The following is a 20,000-nucleotide window of genomic DNA, read 5'->3' as shown; positions in this document are numbered from 1 at the left end:
GAGAAACTAGTTCACTGAAGTGTGTCATGCAGCTCAGATTGTATTTTGTACTCTGAAATCACTACAGCTCCTGGAAGTCTTTTTCCAAGCAGTTTCTTGTTAAATCAGTGTTTCGGTTCATGTCCTCTAAGAAACGCTAGAATAGATACAAATGCACTGCTTCAGACATTTATTGGTCTCTTGGCATTATTTGCACATCATCTTCTAATGACTCCTGCAGAAACGCTCATCTATGTGAGCGTCTGCGTCTTTACTCAGTGCTGGGATTTTTATTAGATCCAAATCAGACAAAGCAAGTAAAAGAGCAAAGAGCTGCAGCGCTTTATACTTGGCACACTGTTAGCAGCGGATAAATGCATAACAACGTCTGCAGAGACTTTGGGTAATTACTGACACCCACATTTGGCTCTCAGGGTGAAAGATTTCCACCCAATGCAAATCAAATCATTTCTGTTTCTGCCGCAGACACAAAAGCACAGTTTAGTTCATTTAACTGCTCTCCAAACACAGAGGGTTATCCGGCGCGAGGAAGACAATCCAGCCTTACGAAAGCACTTAGGACTATTTTGGACAATTGCGTCTTGTTTGTATCTATTAGTTCACAGGTGAAAATATGCGGTGCAGAGGATTATAGAAACATTGCTTTAATGTTGTTGAAAGATTATGTTGAATTAAAATGTTGCTTTCTGTACTCTGAAAATAGAAAGTGGCAATATACATCCTAAACAGTATTTAAATGCTGTTTGAATGGTGCTTAAAATTGTATTATATGTAGAATTAAAACTGCCTGCTCTATGTAGTTTAAGACACCAGCAGTAGTTCATTTTCAGTTCCTTTGAGGCCACTGAAGGCTGTATCTGAGGATTTCTAAAGACACTGATCTCCTCCGAGGGTCTGCATGTTCAGGCTCACCTGTGCATGAGACAGACGCAGAAACAAAGACAGCGCATCCATTATGAGAGTACTAGCGGCACACCTCTGATTCACAGAGCGTTTGGCAGCTTCCATACGCTGGAGACAGATTCGATTTCACAGCGCTGTTATCTGGGATCAAATCGAATCAAGTCGTGTCACTTCCCAGTAATAAAGAGGCCAGCGCTCTTTTGATGAACGCTTCAGTGATGCTCTGCAGGCCGCGGGCCGCAGTGATGAGATTACTCCGGTCCTGAGGGCAGATCTGTGCACGCCATAATGAAATGCTGCGAGAATTAACTATTGATCTACATGGGAAAATTAAACGTGCTCTTTCGAGAACAAGACGATATATTTGAACACAAGAAAGCAAAGTGCATAACTACACACACATTGCCCGTTGTTATATAGAGAAATGTCTGTTTGACATTACACTGGTCTCACTCTTAAATGTATCGTATTCTGGATGGACAACATTTCTCACAGTCAGCAGAAATGGTGAAGGAGAAAACCCAGCTAACGCATGATGTAAGGGTTAGGTCATGTATTGCCACTTTTGGCCATTTCATGACTTACTAATTGACAATGGAACACTGCATGCTCTGACCTTCATTAACATTAAATTACCAACACTCAACGTACTTTGGTAATTTCATGACTAATTTGCAAAAGAAACTGTAGTGTCATAGGTCCGTAATTTCATTTCCATCAAATTAAAAGTTCCTTATATTGGTTCTGATGACCAGAATATGCTATTTAAAATGTGTAATTAAACATCAGCACCTAATGAAATATTTCCTTGAAGTGATATACAACACACGCATCTACATTAACTAGTGACTAGTACTGTAACACTATAACTAGTGACTAGAACCGTAACACTATAAATAGTGACTAGAACCGTAACACTGTAACTAGTGACTAGAATCATAATGCTGTAACTAGTGACTAGAATCATAACGCTATAACTAGTGACTTGAACCATAACGCTGTAACTAGTGACTAGAATCATAACGCTGTAATAACTTGTGACTAGAATCATAAAGCTATAACTAGTGAGTAGAACCATAACGCTGTAACTAGTGACTAGAATCATAACGCTGTAACTAGTGACTAGAATCATAACGCTGTAACTAGTGACTAGAATCATAACGCTGTAACTAGTGACTAGAATCATAACGCTGTAACTAGTGACTAGAATCATAACGCTGTAACTAGTGACTACAATCATAACGCTGTAACTAGTGACTAGAATCATAACGCTGTAACTAGTGAGTAGAACTGTAACGCTATAACTAGTGACTAGAATCATAAAGCTATAACTAGTGACTAGAACCATAACGCTGTAACTAGTGACTAGAATCATAACGCTGTAACTAGTGACTAGAATCATAACGCTGTAACTAGTGAGTAGAACTGTAACGCTATAACTAGTGACTAGAACCGTAACACCATAACTAGTCACTAGTTAGTGACTAGAATCATAACGCTGTAACTAGTGACTAGAACCATAACGCTGTAACTAGTGACTAGAATCATAACGCTGTAACTAGTGACTAGAATCATAACGCTGTAACTAGTGACTAGAATCATAACGCTATAACTAGTGACTAGAACCATAACGCTGTAACTAGTGACTAGAATCATAACGCTGTAACTAGTGACTAGAATCATAACGCTGTAACTAGTGAGTAGAACTGTAACGCTATAACTAGTGACTAGAATCATAAAGCTATAACTAGTGACTAGAACCATAACGCTGTAACTAGTGACTAGAACCATAACGCTGTAACTAGTGACTAGAACTGTAACGCTATAACTAGTGACTAGAACCGTAACACCATAACTAGTCACTAGTTAGTGACTAGAATCATAACGCTGTAACTAGTGACTAGAATCATAACGCTGTAACTAGTGACTAGAATCATAACGCTGTAACTAGTGAGTAGAACTGTAATGCTATAACTAGTGACTAGAATCATAAAGCTATAACTAGTGACTAGAATCATAAAGCTATAACTAGTGACTAGAACCATAACGCTGTAACTAGTGACTAGAATCATAACGCTGTAACTAGTGACTAGAATCATAACGCTGTAACTAGTGAGTAGAACTGTAACGCTATATCTAGTGACTAGAACCGTAACACCATAACTAGTCACTAGTTAGTGACTAGAATCATAACGCTGTAACTAGTGACTAGAATCATAACGCTGTAACTAGTGACTAGAATCATAACACTATAACTTGTGACTAGAACCATAATGCTGTAACTAGTGACTAGAATCATAACGCTGTAACTAGTGACTTGAACCATAACGCTGTAACTAGTGAGTAGAACTGTAACGCTATAACTAGTGACTAGAACCGTAACACCATAACTAGTCACTAGTTAGTGACTAGAACCATAACGCTGTAACTAGTGACTAGAATCATAACGCTGTAACTAGTGACTAGAACCGCAATGCTGTAACTAGTGACTAGAATCATAACGCTGTAACTAGTGAGTAGAACTGTAACACCATAATTAGTGACTAGAAACATAACGCCATAACTAGTCACTAGTTAGTGACTAGAACCATAACGCTGTAACTAGTGACTAGAATCATAACGATGTAACTAGTGACTAGAACCGCAATGCTGTAACTAGTGACTAGAATCATAACGCTGTAACTAGTGAGTAGAACTGTAACACCATAATTAGTGACTAGAAACATAACGCCATAACTAGTCACTAGTTAGTGACTAGAACCATAACGCTGTAACTAGTGACTAGAATCATAACGCTGTAACTAGAGACTAGAACCACAACGCTGTAACTAGTGACTAGAACCGCAATGCTGTAACTAGTGACTAGAACCGCAATCCTGTAACTAGTGACTAGAACAGCAACGCTGTAACTAGTGACTAGAATCATAATGCTGTAACTAGTTACTAGAACCGTAACGCTGTAACTAGTGACTAGTATCATAATGCTGTAACTAGTGACTAGAATAATAACGCTGTAACTAGTGACTAGTACTGTAACACTAACTAGTGACTAGTTAGTGACTAGAACCATAATGCTGTAACTAGTGATTAGAACCATAATGCTGTAACTAGTGACTAGTACTATATCACTATAACTAGTAGGGCTGCACGATAAATCACATGCGATATTTAATTTAATGAAATCACGCACGTGTATTCACCTGTAACTAATAACTAGAATTGTAACACTATAACTAGTGACTAAGAGTGTAACTAGTAACTAGATCTGTAATGCTGTAACTAGTGCCTAGTACTGCAACACTATAAATAGTGACTAGATCTGTAACACTGTAGCTAGTGACTGTAACTATTAACTAGATCTGTAATGTTAACTAGTGACTAGTGAATTGTACTCTAAAATTGTAACTAGAGACAAGAACTGTGACTAGTTACAGCATCTAAATATACTTAAAAAGATATACATTGTAACCTTAAATCATAATGTTATATAATCATAATGTCTTAAATGGTACAAGTACAAGTCTTAATTAAGGGAATGACAAGAATTGTGAGATGGCTTAATGTGAAGATTAAACTTCAAAAGGCTATGATTATATTTAATAAAGGTTTTAAAGTCGGTGCTGCGCTGCTTTGTTTACAGTCGGAGAAACCGCTGTATTTCTGCTGTTCGGACAGTGCCATCTGCTGGCAGAGAATGAATGTGCATTTTAGATAAGCCCGTCTGCTGTTTCAGTTCGAACCAATGCAAACATTCACCCATGTTTTTATGCAGCAAACACGCAGCTGTGGTAGATCGATAAGAAGATAATACATTACAAAAATCTAATCATTGTTATTTAATTAATATAATAATTAATTGATAATAATTGTTTAAATTAATAAAATTATTGATACTTGTGTATTTATATTCAATTTCTAAACGAAAAAACACTTTGTTTTATATATATCTATATATAGATATATATATATATATATATATATATATATATATATATATATATATATATATATATATTCATTGTCACAGACAGATATATTTAAAGACTGGGTTTTCATCCCTCAGTTTTAAGTTGAGTGTCCTCACCTCACAGCTCTGCCATCTGTTTGGGATGTTGGGCCGTAGCTTCTGTTCACACACGACTCTCCTCATCTCCTCCACCGACGGGTCCGACTGCACCAGGTCATGGTACGGCAGCTGGTAGTCCTCGTGAATGCCTGCGCAAAAACATGCTTCATTTAAGCTATGATGAGTCTAAATACTCAAAACTACAGATGATGCTGCTGATCAAAAGACCAGACAAACTTCAGAATGCAACCTTGTCTAAACTGTGAACTAAAACAGTTATTAAAGTAGAGCTCATGTCACATGAAGATCCTTATGATACCTCCAATAGAACATCTGCTGGCAATCTCCCAGAAGACCAGCCCCATGGCATAGATGTCTGCCCTCTTGAAAGACTCAAAATGCTTCATGTTTATTGAATCGTCAAGCACTTCTGGGGCCATGTACCTGTTGAAGGATACAAGTGAAGAGAGAGTTATTACTTTTGATGAAGCAAAGCAAAATCATAATGCAGAGATTTTGTTACAGATATTGTTCCTTTCCAACGCATTAATTCAATTTGACGCAATTTCATCTGCAGCATGCAAATTACAGTGGATAAATCTGAAACGTCTGCATACTCTGTGAATCATGAGAAGAGCAGAAGTGAGTAATGCACAAGCTAAAGCAGAGCGAGACTGTTCCTCTGACTGACTCAGTCCACATCTGCTGCAGCTATCCAAGCGCCGTAGGAATCATGAGGGAAACACAGGCTCAGGAGGACCACGCTTACAGATATATACTAATATAAACAAAATGAAGCTATGGCATACAGATTCAAGGTATGCACAAGTGCAGTCAGTAATCACACACAGATTAAGAGCAGTGAGCACTTTTCTCTTTTTCTGGGATTTATTTGACCTGCTATTTTAGGAATGTTGCTAATGATGCTTTCAGTTGGGAAGACTTTAGCAGTTCCAGATTTAAACCAGGCTTTCCTCAGCTTTAAAAAGATAAATGTAATTTAAGGAATAAATGTTCTCTAAATGTATACATAATGAGTTCACTTCAACACCTTAAAGTTTGAAAATAGACAACATTCAACTAGTGATATTTCAGTATCATCGAGGTATTATTATAATGTTTTATTAATAATTTAAATTAGTTATATATATATATATATATATATATATATATATATATATATATATATATATAATTTTTTTTTATTTTTTACGTTTTAGTAATTTTGTTGTTTATTTAGAAATTGTTGAATAAAATCATTATTTTGTTTTCTAAGGGCACAAAAAATAATTCTTGTATGCCTAGTTCCCTTGCTGTATATACATGGCAAAACGTTTACGTTCGGACTGCGAAACTATCGTGACAGTTGAATCACTTACAGGCAAATTTCGGGCTTTCTGGGATGGTACTCAAATGGTTCAGGTCATACTTAGAAGGGAGAGGCTATTATGTGAGTCTAGGAGAGCATAAGTCTAAGTGGACGTCCATGACATGCGGAGTCCCACAAGGGTCAATCCTTGCACCGCTCTTGTTTAGCCTATATATGCTTCCCCTAAGTCAAATAATGAGAAAGAACCAAATTGCCTATCACAGCTATGCTGATGATACCCAGATTTACCTAGCCTTATCTCCAAATGACAACAGCCCAATTGACTCCCTCTGCCAATGCATTGATAAAATTAATAGTTGGATGTGCCAGAACTTTCTTCAGTTAAACAAGGAAAAAACTGAAGTCATTGCATTTGGAAACAAAGATGAAGTGTTCAAGGTGAATGCATACCTTGACGCTAGGGGTCAAACAACTAAAAATCAAGTCAGGAATCTTGATGTGATTCTGGAGACAGACCTTAGTTTCAATAGTCATGTCAAAGCAGTAACTAAATCAGCATACTATCATTTAAAACACATTGCAAGAATTAGATGTTTTGTTTCCAGCCAAGACTTGGAGAAACTTGTTCATGCCTTTATCACCAGCAGGGTGGATTATTGTAACGGGCTCCTCACCGGCCTTCCCAAAAAGACCATTAGAGAGCTGCAGCTCATCCAGAACGCTGCTGCAAGGATTCTGACTAGAACCAGAACATCTGAGCATATCACACCAGTCCTCAGGTCCTTACACTGGCTTCCAGTTACATTTAGGATTGATTTTAAAGTACTTTAACTCGTATATAAGTCACTAAATGACCTAGGACCGAAATATATTTCAGATATTCTCACTGAATATAAACCTAACAGAGCACTCAGATCATTAGGATCGAGTCAGTTAGAAATACCAAGGGTTCACACAAAACAAGGGGAGTCCTCCTTTAGTTACTATGCTGCCCGCAGCTGGAATCAGCTTCCAGAAGAGATCAGATGTGCTAAAACACTAGTCACATTTAAATCTAGACTTAAAACTCATCTGTTTAGCTGTGCATTTATTGAATGAGCACTGTGCAATGTCCGAACTGATTGCAATATATATTTTCACTGTTTTTTTTTATTTTATTTTATGTAAAATCATTTTCTAACTGTTTTAAATTCATTTTAAATAAGTACAGTTTTAATAATTTTAAAAGTTTTAAAATTGCTTGTTTTATTCTTGTTATTATTTTTCTTCATTACTATTTTACTTTCTTTTATGTAAGCACTTTGAATTACCATTGTGTACGAAATGTGCTACACTAAGTAGACATCCAAAATGCCCTTTGAGTGGCGCTTTAACCACAAGTTATCAAACAAGCGCATCAAAGCACATTATCGCTAATAGACGTCAGTTTTGCCTCACTGATGTGTTAGATTTGATGGCTTCAGTCAGGGAAAATTAAAGAAAAACACTGTAGTTAAAATATTTAATATTTAATATCCACAGACGAAAGTTTGGTACTTATGAAGTTATGTGCATTTCTTAGAACGAATTCAAGCAGGATGTCAAGCCTGTGCCTGAACCTGTGATAATATTTTCTCTAATCTACATGGTATTAAACCATATTTTAGATTTGACACATTTAAAAGGTGTGCAGTATTATTTATATTATATTATGCGTTATATTATTCAAAAGAAATTGTGGTTCACTTTGCATCGGAGCATTAAAAGTGGTAGCCTATTTTAGGGGGGTTGGCTACATGGATTAATATGCAAAATATTTTCATATATTATGCCTATAGCCTATTTTAATTTATATTTTCAATATAAATATATTTTGTTGTTTTCATAAGGATTACTTTATCACAGAATATCTGTTTTCGGCGGCACTTGTTTAGTTTAAAAGTAGACATGTCAAGCTTTCTATAGATATCTCTCTCATGTCTCTTCGTTGAGTATTCACGGAGTTACAGTTCATTTTAATGACGTGTTTGTAAATGAAGATCAGTGCAGACAAAGGCTGCAGACAGCACACCTTGTTTGTTATCTTTATTTTATAAGTGCACAAAGTTTTGTTGTTATTATGTCTGTATCCAAAAAAAGTAGACCCTTTACAGATTCGATTGATGTATTGCTCTTATCTGTACGATTAAAACTGAAGGTGTAATTTAAGTTATTTTCGGGGTTACCAGGAGAAAATGACTCATAACGCGTATCCGCATTAATCGACTCCAGAGGGTTAATAAAATAACATGCATTTTTGTTATTCGTTACCTGTCCTTTAACTTATTAACTTATTAGGGAAAAACATTTGTTTGTAAACTGATTAAGAAATTGTTGCATGTTTAAATGTGAAGCACTGTATAATTTCGTTCCCATTATTTAGGCCTAATTTGCCTAAAACAGGAAACGAATAAAATTAAACCGGCACGAGTAAACTCTAAAGAATTAATAAAACGTCCTCACAATTAAACTCAAGTTTTCTCATTATAATCAACAACATTCACACGATGTAAAAAAAAAAAGCTTTAGTAATTGACAACTAAAGTAATTTTAAAGGGAACCTTCTTCCTACTTGTTTTTAAAGTAGGGTAATATCATATAACCTAAAAAAAATCCCTGTTTATTTTAGAAAAAAAAAAATCTGATTTATGATTTAAACCGATTTTTAAATCAATATTCAAATGATGAAGAAATTTTACAAAACAAGTTTTAATATAGTTCTTTATCATTCATTTAGCAGTCAAATTTATAACTGCAACAAGTTGATAAAAAACAGTACTGTTATTACCTTAATGCTGGAAAGATGCTATTTTTTTTAATACTAGCCCATCATGCATCTAACCATCCACTCCGCTTTAAGAGCTGTTCAGATTAAAACTGCCAGCTCCGCAGTGAGTCAGTGTCATGGACGGAGGACCTGTTCATATTTTTTCTAGTTTATATTTCCATCTCCTTATGCCACTGGTTTAGATTTTTTTATTTTTTTCTTATAGAACTTATTTGTAAATAGAGCAGTCACTGTCTGTGTCTACACCGGACGCGTCACGCGAGAGTTGTCATCTGTGCCCCACAGCGAAAAGTGTGTCTAAACTTGATGACATCACACTGTAGTCAAATCATCTGAACGCAGTGTCAGAACATTTCATCATAAACAGAACGAGCATCATTTCACTGATGGGGATCGAGTCCAGTGTATCCATCACTGTGTTCTGCTGTCTTTTGTTGGATCATTCCACTCGTGTCCGGTGTAGACCTGGCGTGCGTTTTTTATTGTTTTATTTTACAGCCCTGCTTGTTTTAATGTTTTTATTAAATATCTGTATTGACTGCATGGTCATATTATCGAATTATTTACTGCCATGATGCGACCTACAAAAGTAAAGCTCGGCGAGTGGATGAACGAGCATTGCTGCAGGTTGATTTTCGGCGGATGTGCTGTGCTTGTGTTCCCGCGGTCGTCTTCATTTCATCAGGTGAAACATCTCTCTCACTCGCAGCAGAGTCTGTGAGAAGCAACAACTTCCCCTCCACGTGCTCTGATACCAGAAACATAACATAGCATATAAAATAATAATAATAAAAAAAATAACTGAAGAGTTTCAAAGTGGCTTAAGCTATTTTGTGTAAATTTTTTCCCTATATCACATGCCAAACTAATAACATTGTAAGCATTACATCTTTAATTGCTGCTTTCTGCTGTGAATATTTTGTTTGTGATGAAAATAACAGTATATTTTTGTCAGTTATTTTATCTAAACAGATCGATTAACTTCAAGATTTCAAAATCAGATAGCATGCTGATAATGTAGCACTGTAAGATTACATTTGTTTGAACGCATTATTGCAAAAGCGATTGAGTGTGAATCTGTTTAAATCAGGCTTTAACCCGAAAATAATCAGTAAAAGAAACTGACAAACTCTTAACATCCCGCTCGACTCGTGCAGTCAACCTTCTGATCAAGCTAAATATGTTGGCTGTTGGCATGAATTTTACTCGTGATAAGAAGCTCATATTCAAGTGTTTGTGCAAAAATTATTAATGTGCATTAATGACAGGGAGGCGCCGTCTCATCACTTTAATTTTTCATGACAATGAATGTATAATTTTAAAATTTAGACGAAAAGGAATAGTGTAATGTGTGAATGTTGCATTTCTGTCGTCGGAGAGAGCCAGCACTGTGAATATAGCCAAAACAACAGTCCTATATAAACCGGTTCAGCAAGTGAAAGCCTCATAAGACACTGTCCATATGAAAGAGCAATTCACACTTTTATCTCGACCCCCACATCCATGAATAACTACCCAAAACCCAACCCCCTCCAGCTGAACAGAACTCGGTCTGTGTTTTGGCTCTGAGGAACGGTGTGTTACTGGGCTGAAACATGCCTGCACTCAGCAGAACTCTTTGTATTCATAATTTTCTCGCAGCCCATATTATTATTTTCACAAGACCATAATGATAATAACAAATCATCAATTAATAATTAATCATTATTTCACGAAAATCATTGTTATTTGTGATCGTGGATGTTTGCGGGAGGCTTTAAGACCAAGCGGAATCCTCTGTTCCCGCCTCACAGCGCACGGGTCTTGAGGCTTCACTGTCTGCGGTTTGACTTTACTGAATCAGATTGAGGCCAATACAACTTATTGATCATGAGCCCAGGGCCAGCGCAAGCTCAAATGCCGCTCTAGGCAGAGCACGATCATGCCGCCCCCCTCACATTCACAATTAGGGATCCTTAAGATGCATGTAAACATTTTTTTTTAATCTATGAAATTACACTAAAATAAAAACGTGCAAGCATGTTTTCAGAGTTTTTAATTTTTTCATTCTGCAAAAAGGTGAAAAGGGTAGCCTACACAATGCAACAGCTAAGTAGCCTATAAATTCTGTTTTATAGGCTAATAGATAGTGTACAGAACAAAACTAAACATATGCACACATTTTTTTTAACTCACAAAACTGGAGTTTTCGATTGTTTTCTTGACTGATACACACATTCACACACCTACATTTTCCCTAATAGACGTCAGTTTTGCCTCACTGATGTGTTAGATTTGATGGCTTCAGTCAGGGAAAATGAAAGAAAAACACTGTAGTTGAAATATTTAATATCCACAGACGAAAGTTTGGTATTTTTGAAGTTATGTGCATTTCTTAGAACGAATTCAAGCAGGATAAATATGAAGAATGTGCCTGAGCCTGTGCTTATTTTTTCTTTAAGCAACATAGTATTAAATCCTATTTTTAGATTTGACACATTTGAAAGGTGTGCAGTATTATTGGTAATATATATAATTTATATTATATTTTAAAATTCCTTTAATAAAACAACATTGATTTGAACATTGAGTTATTCGTTACCTCTCCTTTATTTTGACAGATAACTTCTTGGGAATTTTTATTTTTTGTATGTACACTAATTTAGACATTCTTGCATGTTTTATTAATTATTTCTTTTATTTTAGTAAAACGTGAAGCACGTATAATTTAGTTCCCATTATTTAGGCCTAATTAGACTAAAACAAAAAACGAATAAATGTATATGCAGTGCTTGTGCTGCCATGGTGTTTATTTCGTTGGGTGAATGATCTCTCTCACTCCGCAGCAGAGTCCGTGAGCAGAATGAAGCAGCAACTCCTCCTCTGCGCTCAGAGCATTTCATATTCACTCCGCTGCGTGCTTACTGAAACACGCTCCACCTTCTCTACGCGGATAAAGTTAATTCTGTATGTTTGAAATTTCATTTCACGTCTCTGTCAGACGCGCGGGGAGAGTTGAGACACTCAGAACTATGGGAGCCTTGAGTGGAGCATCAGTGGATGTTAAAAAGAAAACCGATTTTCCTTCAAATAAACCGATGTAAATTACACATTCTACTTAAACAATACAATTATTTACGTTGTAAAGCATTTGCAAAATGTGTATGAATATTCAAACTCAAGTGTTTGTGCGAAAATTATTAATGCACATTAATGACAGGGAGGCACCTTCTGAAGGTGGTCAATGTATCTGTTGCAGACAGTTTTTGTCAAGCAATTGCACCAAAAAGTTACAATGCCCTCAAGAAGCTCGTCTTTATTTCTTGGCTTGACCTGACGTCTGATAAATTCCTTCAGTGCGTGCCACACCAGTTCGATGGGATTAAGATCTGGTGATCTGCAAGTGAAAAAAAATTGTGGGCATGGTTTGTTAAACCGAGGGAACAGTTTATGAATTCGTGAGTACGGTTTATAAATTGCGGGGACGGATTGCAAAACCGTCGCCACGGATTGATTTTTTCTCTCCTACAGGTGACGTGCAGGGCTCCGTGCGAATGGCATCAACCCTCCCTCGCTCGTTTGCCAACGCGCCTTCTGCTGCCGAGCAGAGTTATGTGAGCAGTTTGGACTGGAGTTTGGACTGGAGCGAAGTCGGAGCGTCGTGTTTTCACTCGAGCGCTCGACCACTGCTCCATCACGAGTACAATTCATGCCAACGGCGCATAATATAACTGCATATTTAGGAATAAACATAATTTTTTTTTTCAATTTGTTATTTTTTTTAAATGTAGGATAGTCTTAGGCTACAGTCTACTAAACAAAAATTAAAAGCTAAATTTTTTTATTTCATTTTCATTTTGGTTCATTCTTGGTTTAAAAAAATCTTCAGGCTCCATATGCAGAGCGAAATGGGAACAGTCCAGCATTTAGCAATAATTAGTATTAACTCTGTTATTATTCTTGATTTTTCAAACTACAAGCAACAAGCATTTTTGGATATGCCTTATGTTACAAGCACTGTCTCCCAGAGGTTTCCCCACATGTCCACGCTGACAGCAAGCGGGTAAAGGACCGGGTCAACGAATTCCTACGCTCCCCAAGGAACTCTGTTGCCCACCGACGTCTGCACTTTTGAAGACATTTCTTTTAAAATACATTTCTTTTAAATACGTTTAAAAATCTGTTAATATTATATTTTAGTAGTTGTATTTTTTCTGGCGATTTCTATAAAAATATAAAATAAAACCTATATTTCCCTCAAGACCTAGTCATGTTTTTTGTGGTTGTTTTAATTTAAACGTGTCTGCTTCTATTTTAGCCAATTTATTTTCAATAAACTAAAACAAAAATAATAATAAAAAAAGGAAAACGAATACAGCTTGTTATCAGACTGTAAAAAAATACAATGAAAAAGTCATGACAACTCTTTTTTAAGGTTGGCAAGTTGGCAACTTTAACTTATAGAAATAAATTAAGCAATTTAATGCGTTATTATACTAGTTTAAATCTGAATTTTTAATACTATTAATCTGAATTTAGAATCTCATGGAATTTTAAGTTTAAATGGATGAAAATGCAACAGTGAATGGTAAATATAGCCTAAATAACAGAAGACCTTGATTGCATGTTACCATGAAACTAACAGAATAATTCGGTTTTTTTTTTTACATGAACAATTCATGTATAAAATGGCACAGCAACATTTATATCAAACACTTTCACGTTGTCCACAACTGAGCAACGCGAGAGGAATGTATTGCGCAAGAGCGCACAAGTGAATGTGAAGAGAATTTTTAGGGGGTAGGAGGATTTTTTTATTCTTAAATGTTCATATGCATATGATTTCAGTATGACGGAAAAATATTAAAATGAGCAAAATATGCCACAGTAGACCAGCTGCTCATGCTGAACTGCGCTGTTTACAATGAATATGTGCGTGTGAGGCACCAGCGCATAAAACAGCTGAAATATACCATACTCAATTTTTGCTCACACGGTTAAGGCATAATTGGAGACAGTTTGAAAAATCAAGAACAACAGCAGTTAATAAGAATTTTTTGCTGTTAGAGCTAATGCTGGACCGCTCTCATTTCCTTACGCATATGGAACTTGAAGGATTTCATTTATTATTTTTTGCTAAGAGCAAACCAGAATGAAAAAAATATTTTTTTTAATCCTTATATATATATATATATATATATATATATATATATATATATATGTATATATAGGAACACACACACAGATTAGAACATTTAATATTTTTATTCTGGTTTGTTCATATATATAAATCTTAATGTTTCTTGATTCTTGTTTGGTTGTCATGGTGATTATGAAATGCCCGCGTCAGATTGCGAACAGCCCATCCCCCCTTCACAACGACGTGGTGCACATTTCACAGAGGGACACTGAAGTTTAGCTAAGTATGAAAAATGAAACAGAGCAACTTATTAAAGTTTCTTTTCCACTGTAAATCGGATAAAAACTAGTATCAGAGCAACAATGTTGACACATAGACTGAACTCTTTGTCCCTTCTCTCATTTGAGAGAGAATTGACTGAATCCTTGGACTATAATGAAGTCATTGCAGTGTTCAACTCAAAGCCCCGTCGTCTCCTGTTATAAGCGCATCAAAAGTAAGCCAATCTACGTTTACTATGTACACTAGTTGCCTAGTTAATGTTGTTATATAACATGTTGTTTTTTGCATCTGTCAGATGCGCGTGTGTGTGTGGTGTGGCCGCGCGCAGTGGAAATGCTTATCGTTATGTTCTTAACACTGCTTATGATGACATGATACATGCTTGTGCTCTCATTAAACTGTGGTGTATTCAGGAAGCAGGTATACTGTAGTTGTGTTGGCCTATTTTGATAACAGATGCATTTTAGGCTGTGCCCACCTGATTTTCTCTGGGCCCACCTACTTTGTGATTCCTGGCTACGCTACTGCTGTCAACCTACTGTATATAAACAAACTTGCCTTGCCAAATGCGCTATCGCGAGAGTTTCCGTTGCGTGCGTTTCTTTCCAGCATTTGTAAAAAGTCGAGGACTGAGAGAGACGAGGAGTGAAGCTTCGCTTTTGTGCCTGGTTCAACTCGTGTTTGAGCAAACACATCTTTTCAGGTGAGTTATTAAAGTCAAAAAACAGGTAACGTAGGGAGCAGTTAACTTAGCTAGCTTCATATTAGCTGACTCGGATGCTCAAAACTGTGTTTATTTATCTCTGAATATATAAATGTATGTTTTAATCATGAAACATTTCATGTGATTCAACATACCAATATAATTACTAGCTTCTAAGTGGATTTTATATACAGTAACGTTACTTTTCTATGTAAACACGCTAACGTTAGATGGATGTGAATAACCATTGCGCTCTCATCATATTTGCGTCGTCATATATATAGATAAAGTCTAGATAAAATTAGGTACCCAGAACAAAAACATCTAATCTGCGCTGTGAGCGTCTGGAGAGCTCAGGACCGTACCGTTTGGTGCCCACTCTGTGGTTGGGAGCGATGTCGATGGTGTCGGTGGCAGAGTCGTGACGTACGGCCAGACCCAGGTCTGCGATGCAGCACGTGCCGTTCTTCTTCACCAGGATGTTCTTGGACTTCAGATCCCTGTGAGCGATAGCAGGCTTGCCTGGAATCACACAGAGGAACACGAGATTAGAGAAATCATCTGAGGAGAAAGAGTCCAGTTCTCGGACAGACGAGTGGATAAAGACTTCAGACAAGTCTTCACACTCATGTCACTGTATATATATTACTACACATGGACAACAGAAGCTCAAATGCGTGTTTAACTCACGAGAACCACATCTCAGCTTCTGTTGACCATCTTCATCCATGTTTTTGAATGACTGCGAGTGTTAAAGACTCTTATATGACACGAGAGAGAGTAGAGGATGCAGGAATGGTCATGATTGAGTGAGTTTTCCCTTGAAATGAGGCCAAAAGAGGGTCTTTTCTTCTTCGTGTAGCATGGTATAACATTGTTTTTGTGAACATGTTGGTTGGTATTTCAGAAAGAGACCTTCATGAACACAACAGATATGAACTAAGGTTTCTCTGGACATTTTTCAAGCTATGTTTTTGTAGATATGTACCATTCTAATTATGTTATTTTGCCATGTATCACTGTAATACCATGATTTCTGACAAGTACAATGGTCCCATGGCTTTTTGTGTACATGCACAGCTGTTCACATGTTTGAAAAGCCTCTTCTGCTCAGGGCTGTGTTTATTTGATCAGAAATACAGTAAAACAGTGAAATATTACTCCAGTGTAAATCATCTGTGTTCTGTGTGAATCTGTGTTAAAGTGTAATTTATTTCTGTGATGCCCCGCTGTATTTTCAGCATCATTCCTCCAGTCTTCAGTGTCACATGATCTTCAGAAATCAGAATAATATGATGATTTACTGCTCAAGAAACATTTCTGATTATTATCAATGTTGAACACAGTTGTGTTGCTCAATATTTCTGTGGAAACTGTGATGCATTTCATAATATATAAAAACAAAATTGCTTAATGTCAAGAAATAATATATATACATTTAAATTTACATTTAGTCATTTAACAGAGGCTCATGCTATAACAAGTCTCAGTTAGTTTAACACATTGCACATAAAGTTTTTTAATTATATAATAAATAAAAAGAAAACAGAATAGAAAAAGATTAGAGAAGGTAGTTTTAGTTTTTTTTTTAAACAAGCAGTTAGTAAATGAATAGAGTGCAAGTTTTTAAGAATAGAATTGGAATAGAGTGAGAAGAGATAAAGAAGGAAGAGATTCTTGAAGATGGCTAAAGACTCCACCAGGAGGGAACAGTTGATGAAAAAGTGATTTTGTGTCTCTTTGGGATGAACAATAAAGCATTGTTCACTTTCAGAAAACTAGCTCCTAGATGGAACATGTGTATATATATATATATTATACTTAATCTACTTAAGGCTTCCTTTTCAAGACTTTCACCCTCTGATGAGATTTTTTTTTACTGCATTCTCTGTGTATTTTTATATATATATTAACAGATTCGGACACCAAATATGTGAGTACTCTCTGATAGTTTCTTAGCATTTCAAGAAAATGAGCTCAGCACAAACACAGTGTACCTTGTGTTCCCACGATCTCCATGTGCAGGTGTGCCAGACCGCTGGCCGTGGACAGAGACAGCTTGATCATGCCCTCCACCGTCACCGTGTAGCGGTTCAGATAGTCGAACAGAGAGCCGTGCTCGTGGTAGTCTGACACCAGCCACAGCTGCGTCCACGTGCCGTTATCTGAGAGGAAGAACAGAGCCGTCAGAGACCTCAGACCAGCTGGACACAGCTCAACAAACCCCAGGCCTGACACTGACCATCAGACAGAAACACTGTCAGCTGCAGATGGATGCTTCAGCAGGGGAAATATCACACAAATATACGGATTCAGTCTGTTTCTGTAGAGTCACGCGTGTAACTACTGTAAGATCAGGTACGATCATTCTGCAGGATCACGGTTTACATCTGAAAACCCATATATCGGCCGATAATTCTGCATCTTCAGATTTATTACATGTATCTTGAAACTGATGAACTTATTGAACAGTTTTAGCAATAATTAGCCTTTTACACTGTTTGCGTGTCCACCTTACATAATCACCATATTTACAATAAAACAATCTTATTCAAAATGATGATATTAATCTTATCATATAATAAAATATCCTAATTATTGTTACTACTAAAAAGCTTTAAGAATCGTTTTGTACTTTTTAAAATGAATGCTGTAGGGAACAAAAATACATTATTCATCAAAATAGCACAAACTTTGCTGAAGGGATTAATTAATTGTTAAGCAATTATTATTATTATAAACATATTAAGCAAACATGTTATTTATAAAATTAAATTAACATCAATAGAGCAGTACAATGAACATTAAGTATACTGTGAGCAGCTGCATACATAAGAAAACAATATAAGCATAAGAAATCATCAATAATATAATTAGAAGTAAATATGTATCTGTGCATACATGCGTTGCGGAGCTGCACACAGTTAACGGGAATGTGTGGGAAACAATGACTGCGCTTCGTTTTGTTTTCTGTGGTTCGGCCTAATTTTTACATGAATGATAACATTAACAAAAATATATATAAAAACATTAATCAGCTGATACATGATGCATTCCTACAATCACGGAGAGACCCATGCGCTCGTCCCAGCATGCACCAGTGCTGCTGACCTTTGTTGTCTGCAGCGATGAAGCCGAGGATGTTCTCGTGCCGCAGCATCACGGTCTGATAGATCTCAGCCTCTCTGAACCAGGAGCGCTCCTCTCTGGACGAGAAGATCTTGACGGCCACCTCCTCTCCTCTCCACTTGCCCCTCCACACCTCCCCGAAACGGCCCTTCCCAATGCTCTCCTGCAGGATGATGGTCCTGGCGATGGTCCGCTGCACCAGCAGAGGGAGCCCTGACACACACACACACACACACACACACACACAGAGACACACACACACAGAGACGCACACAGAGAGACACACACACACACACACACACACAGACGCACACAGAGACACACACACACACACACACACACAGACGCACACAGAGACACACACACACACACACACACAGAGACGCACACAGAGAGACACACACACACACACACACACACAGAGACGCACACAGAGACACACACACACACACACACACACACACACAGAGACGCACACAGAGACACACACACACACAGAGACGCACACAGAGACACACACACACACACACACACACAGAGACACACACACACACACACACACACACACACACACAGAGAGACACACACACACACACACACAGAGACACACACAGACACACACACACACACACACAGAGACACACACACACACAGAGACACACACACACACACACAGAGACGCACACACACACACAGAGACACACACACACACACACACACACAGAGACACACACACACACAGAGACACACACACACACACACACACACAGAGACGCACACACACACACACACAGAGACGCACACACACACACACACAGAGACACACACACACACACACACACACAGCTGTTACACAACATTCTGGACCTACTGCATCCAGACAAACAACTGCTCTATCCTTCTGCTTTTTAATGTTTTTGAAAGAAGTCTCTTCTGCTCACCAAAGTTGCATTTACGGCATCAAACATTCAGCAAAAACAGTGAAATATTACTCCAGTGTAAATCATCTGTGTTCTGTGTGAATCTGTGTTAAAGTGTAATGTATTTCTGTGATGCTCCGCTGTATTTTCAGCATCATTCCTCCAGTCTTCAGTGTCACATGATCTTCAGAAATCAGAATAATATGATGATTTACTGCTCAAGAAACATTTCTGATTATTATCAATGTTGAACACAGTTGTGCTGCTCAATATTTCTGTGGAAACTGTGATGCATTTTATTTTTCAGGATTCACAGATGAACAGAAAGTTCAGAAGAACAGTGTTTATCTGAAATAGAAATCTACTGTAACATTATAACTGTCTTCACTGTCACTTCTGATCAATTTAATGCGTCCCTGATGAATCAAAGTATGCAGAAGTCTCAGCAGACCTGATCTCATTGAACACTAAACTCAGACGGCTCTGAGAGGACGAATGGATCTCAATCCACAGATGAGAGCTAATCGAGTCGTCAGTGTCCTGATTATCAGTGAATACTGATCTACAGCAACAAGAAAGTGGAATGAAACACATCAAACACCATGCAATCCATCAAGGAGACAGGGGAGGGGTCAGCGAGAGCCAATCAGAGCGCGGCTCATGACAGATACACCAATAGAATCTCACAGAGAGACATGAATGAACACAGCAGTTAAATCAATAGATTACAAAGGCATCTTCA

General features: G+C 37.3%; 1 protein-coding gene across 1 annotated transcript in view; it reads right to left on the bottom strand.

Moving 5' to 3' along the window:
- The window catches only part of LOC132123957 (TGF-beta receptor type-1-like), a 48,281-nt gene that overhangs the window by 2,570 nt on the left and 25,711 nt on the right, over nucleotides 1–20,000 (bottom strand). The window contains exons 4-8 of the mRNA XM_059534649.1: nucleotides 18,321–18,551; nucleotides 17,207–17,374; nucleotides 15,575–15,731; nucleotides 5,289–5,413; nucleotides 4,988–5,118 (exon numbers count right to left, since the gene is read on the bottom strand). Of these exons, the coding sequence (XP_059390632.1) occupies nucleotides 4,988–5,118; nucleotides 5,289–5,413; nucleotides 15,575–15,731; nucleotides 17,207–17,374; nucleotides 18,321–18,551 (812 nt within the window). The remainder of the gene's footprint in view (nucleotides 1–4,987; nucleotides 5,119–5,288; nucleotides 5,414–15,574; nucleotides 15,732–17,206; nucleotides 17,375–18,320; nucleotides 18,552–20,000) is intronic.

This window comes from Carassius carassius, chromosome 42, assembly GCF_963082965.1.
Source record: "Carassius carassius chromosome 42, fCarCar2.1, whole genome shotgun sequence".
Classification (NCBI taxonomy): Eukaryota; Metazoa; Chordata; class Actinopteri; order Cypriniformes; family Cyprinidae; genus Carassius; species Carassius carassius.
This window is presented reverse-complemented; position numbering and strand designations above follow the sequence as displayed.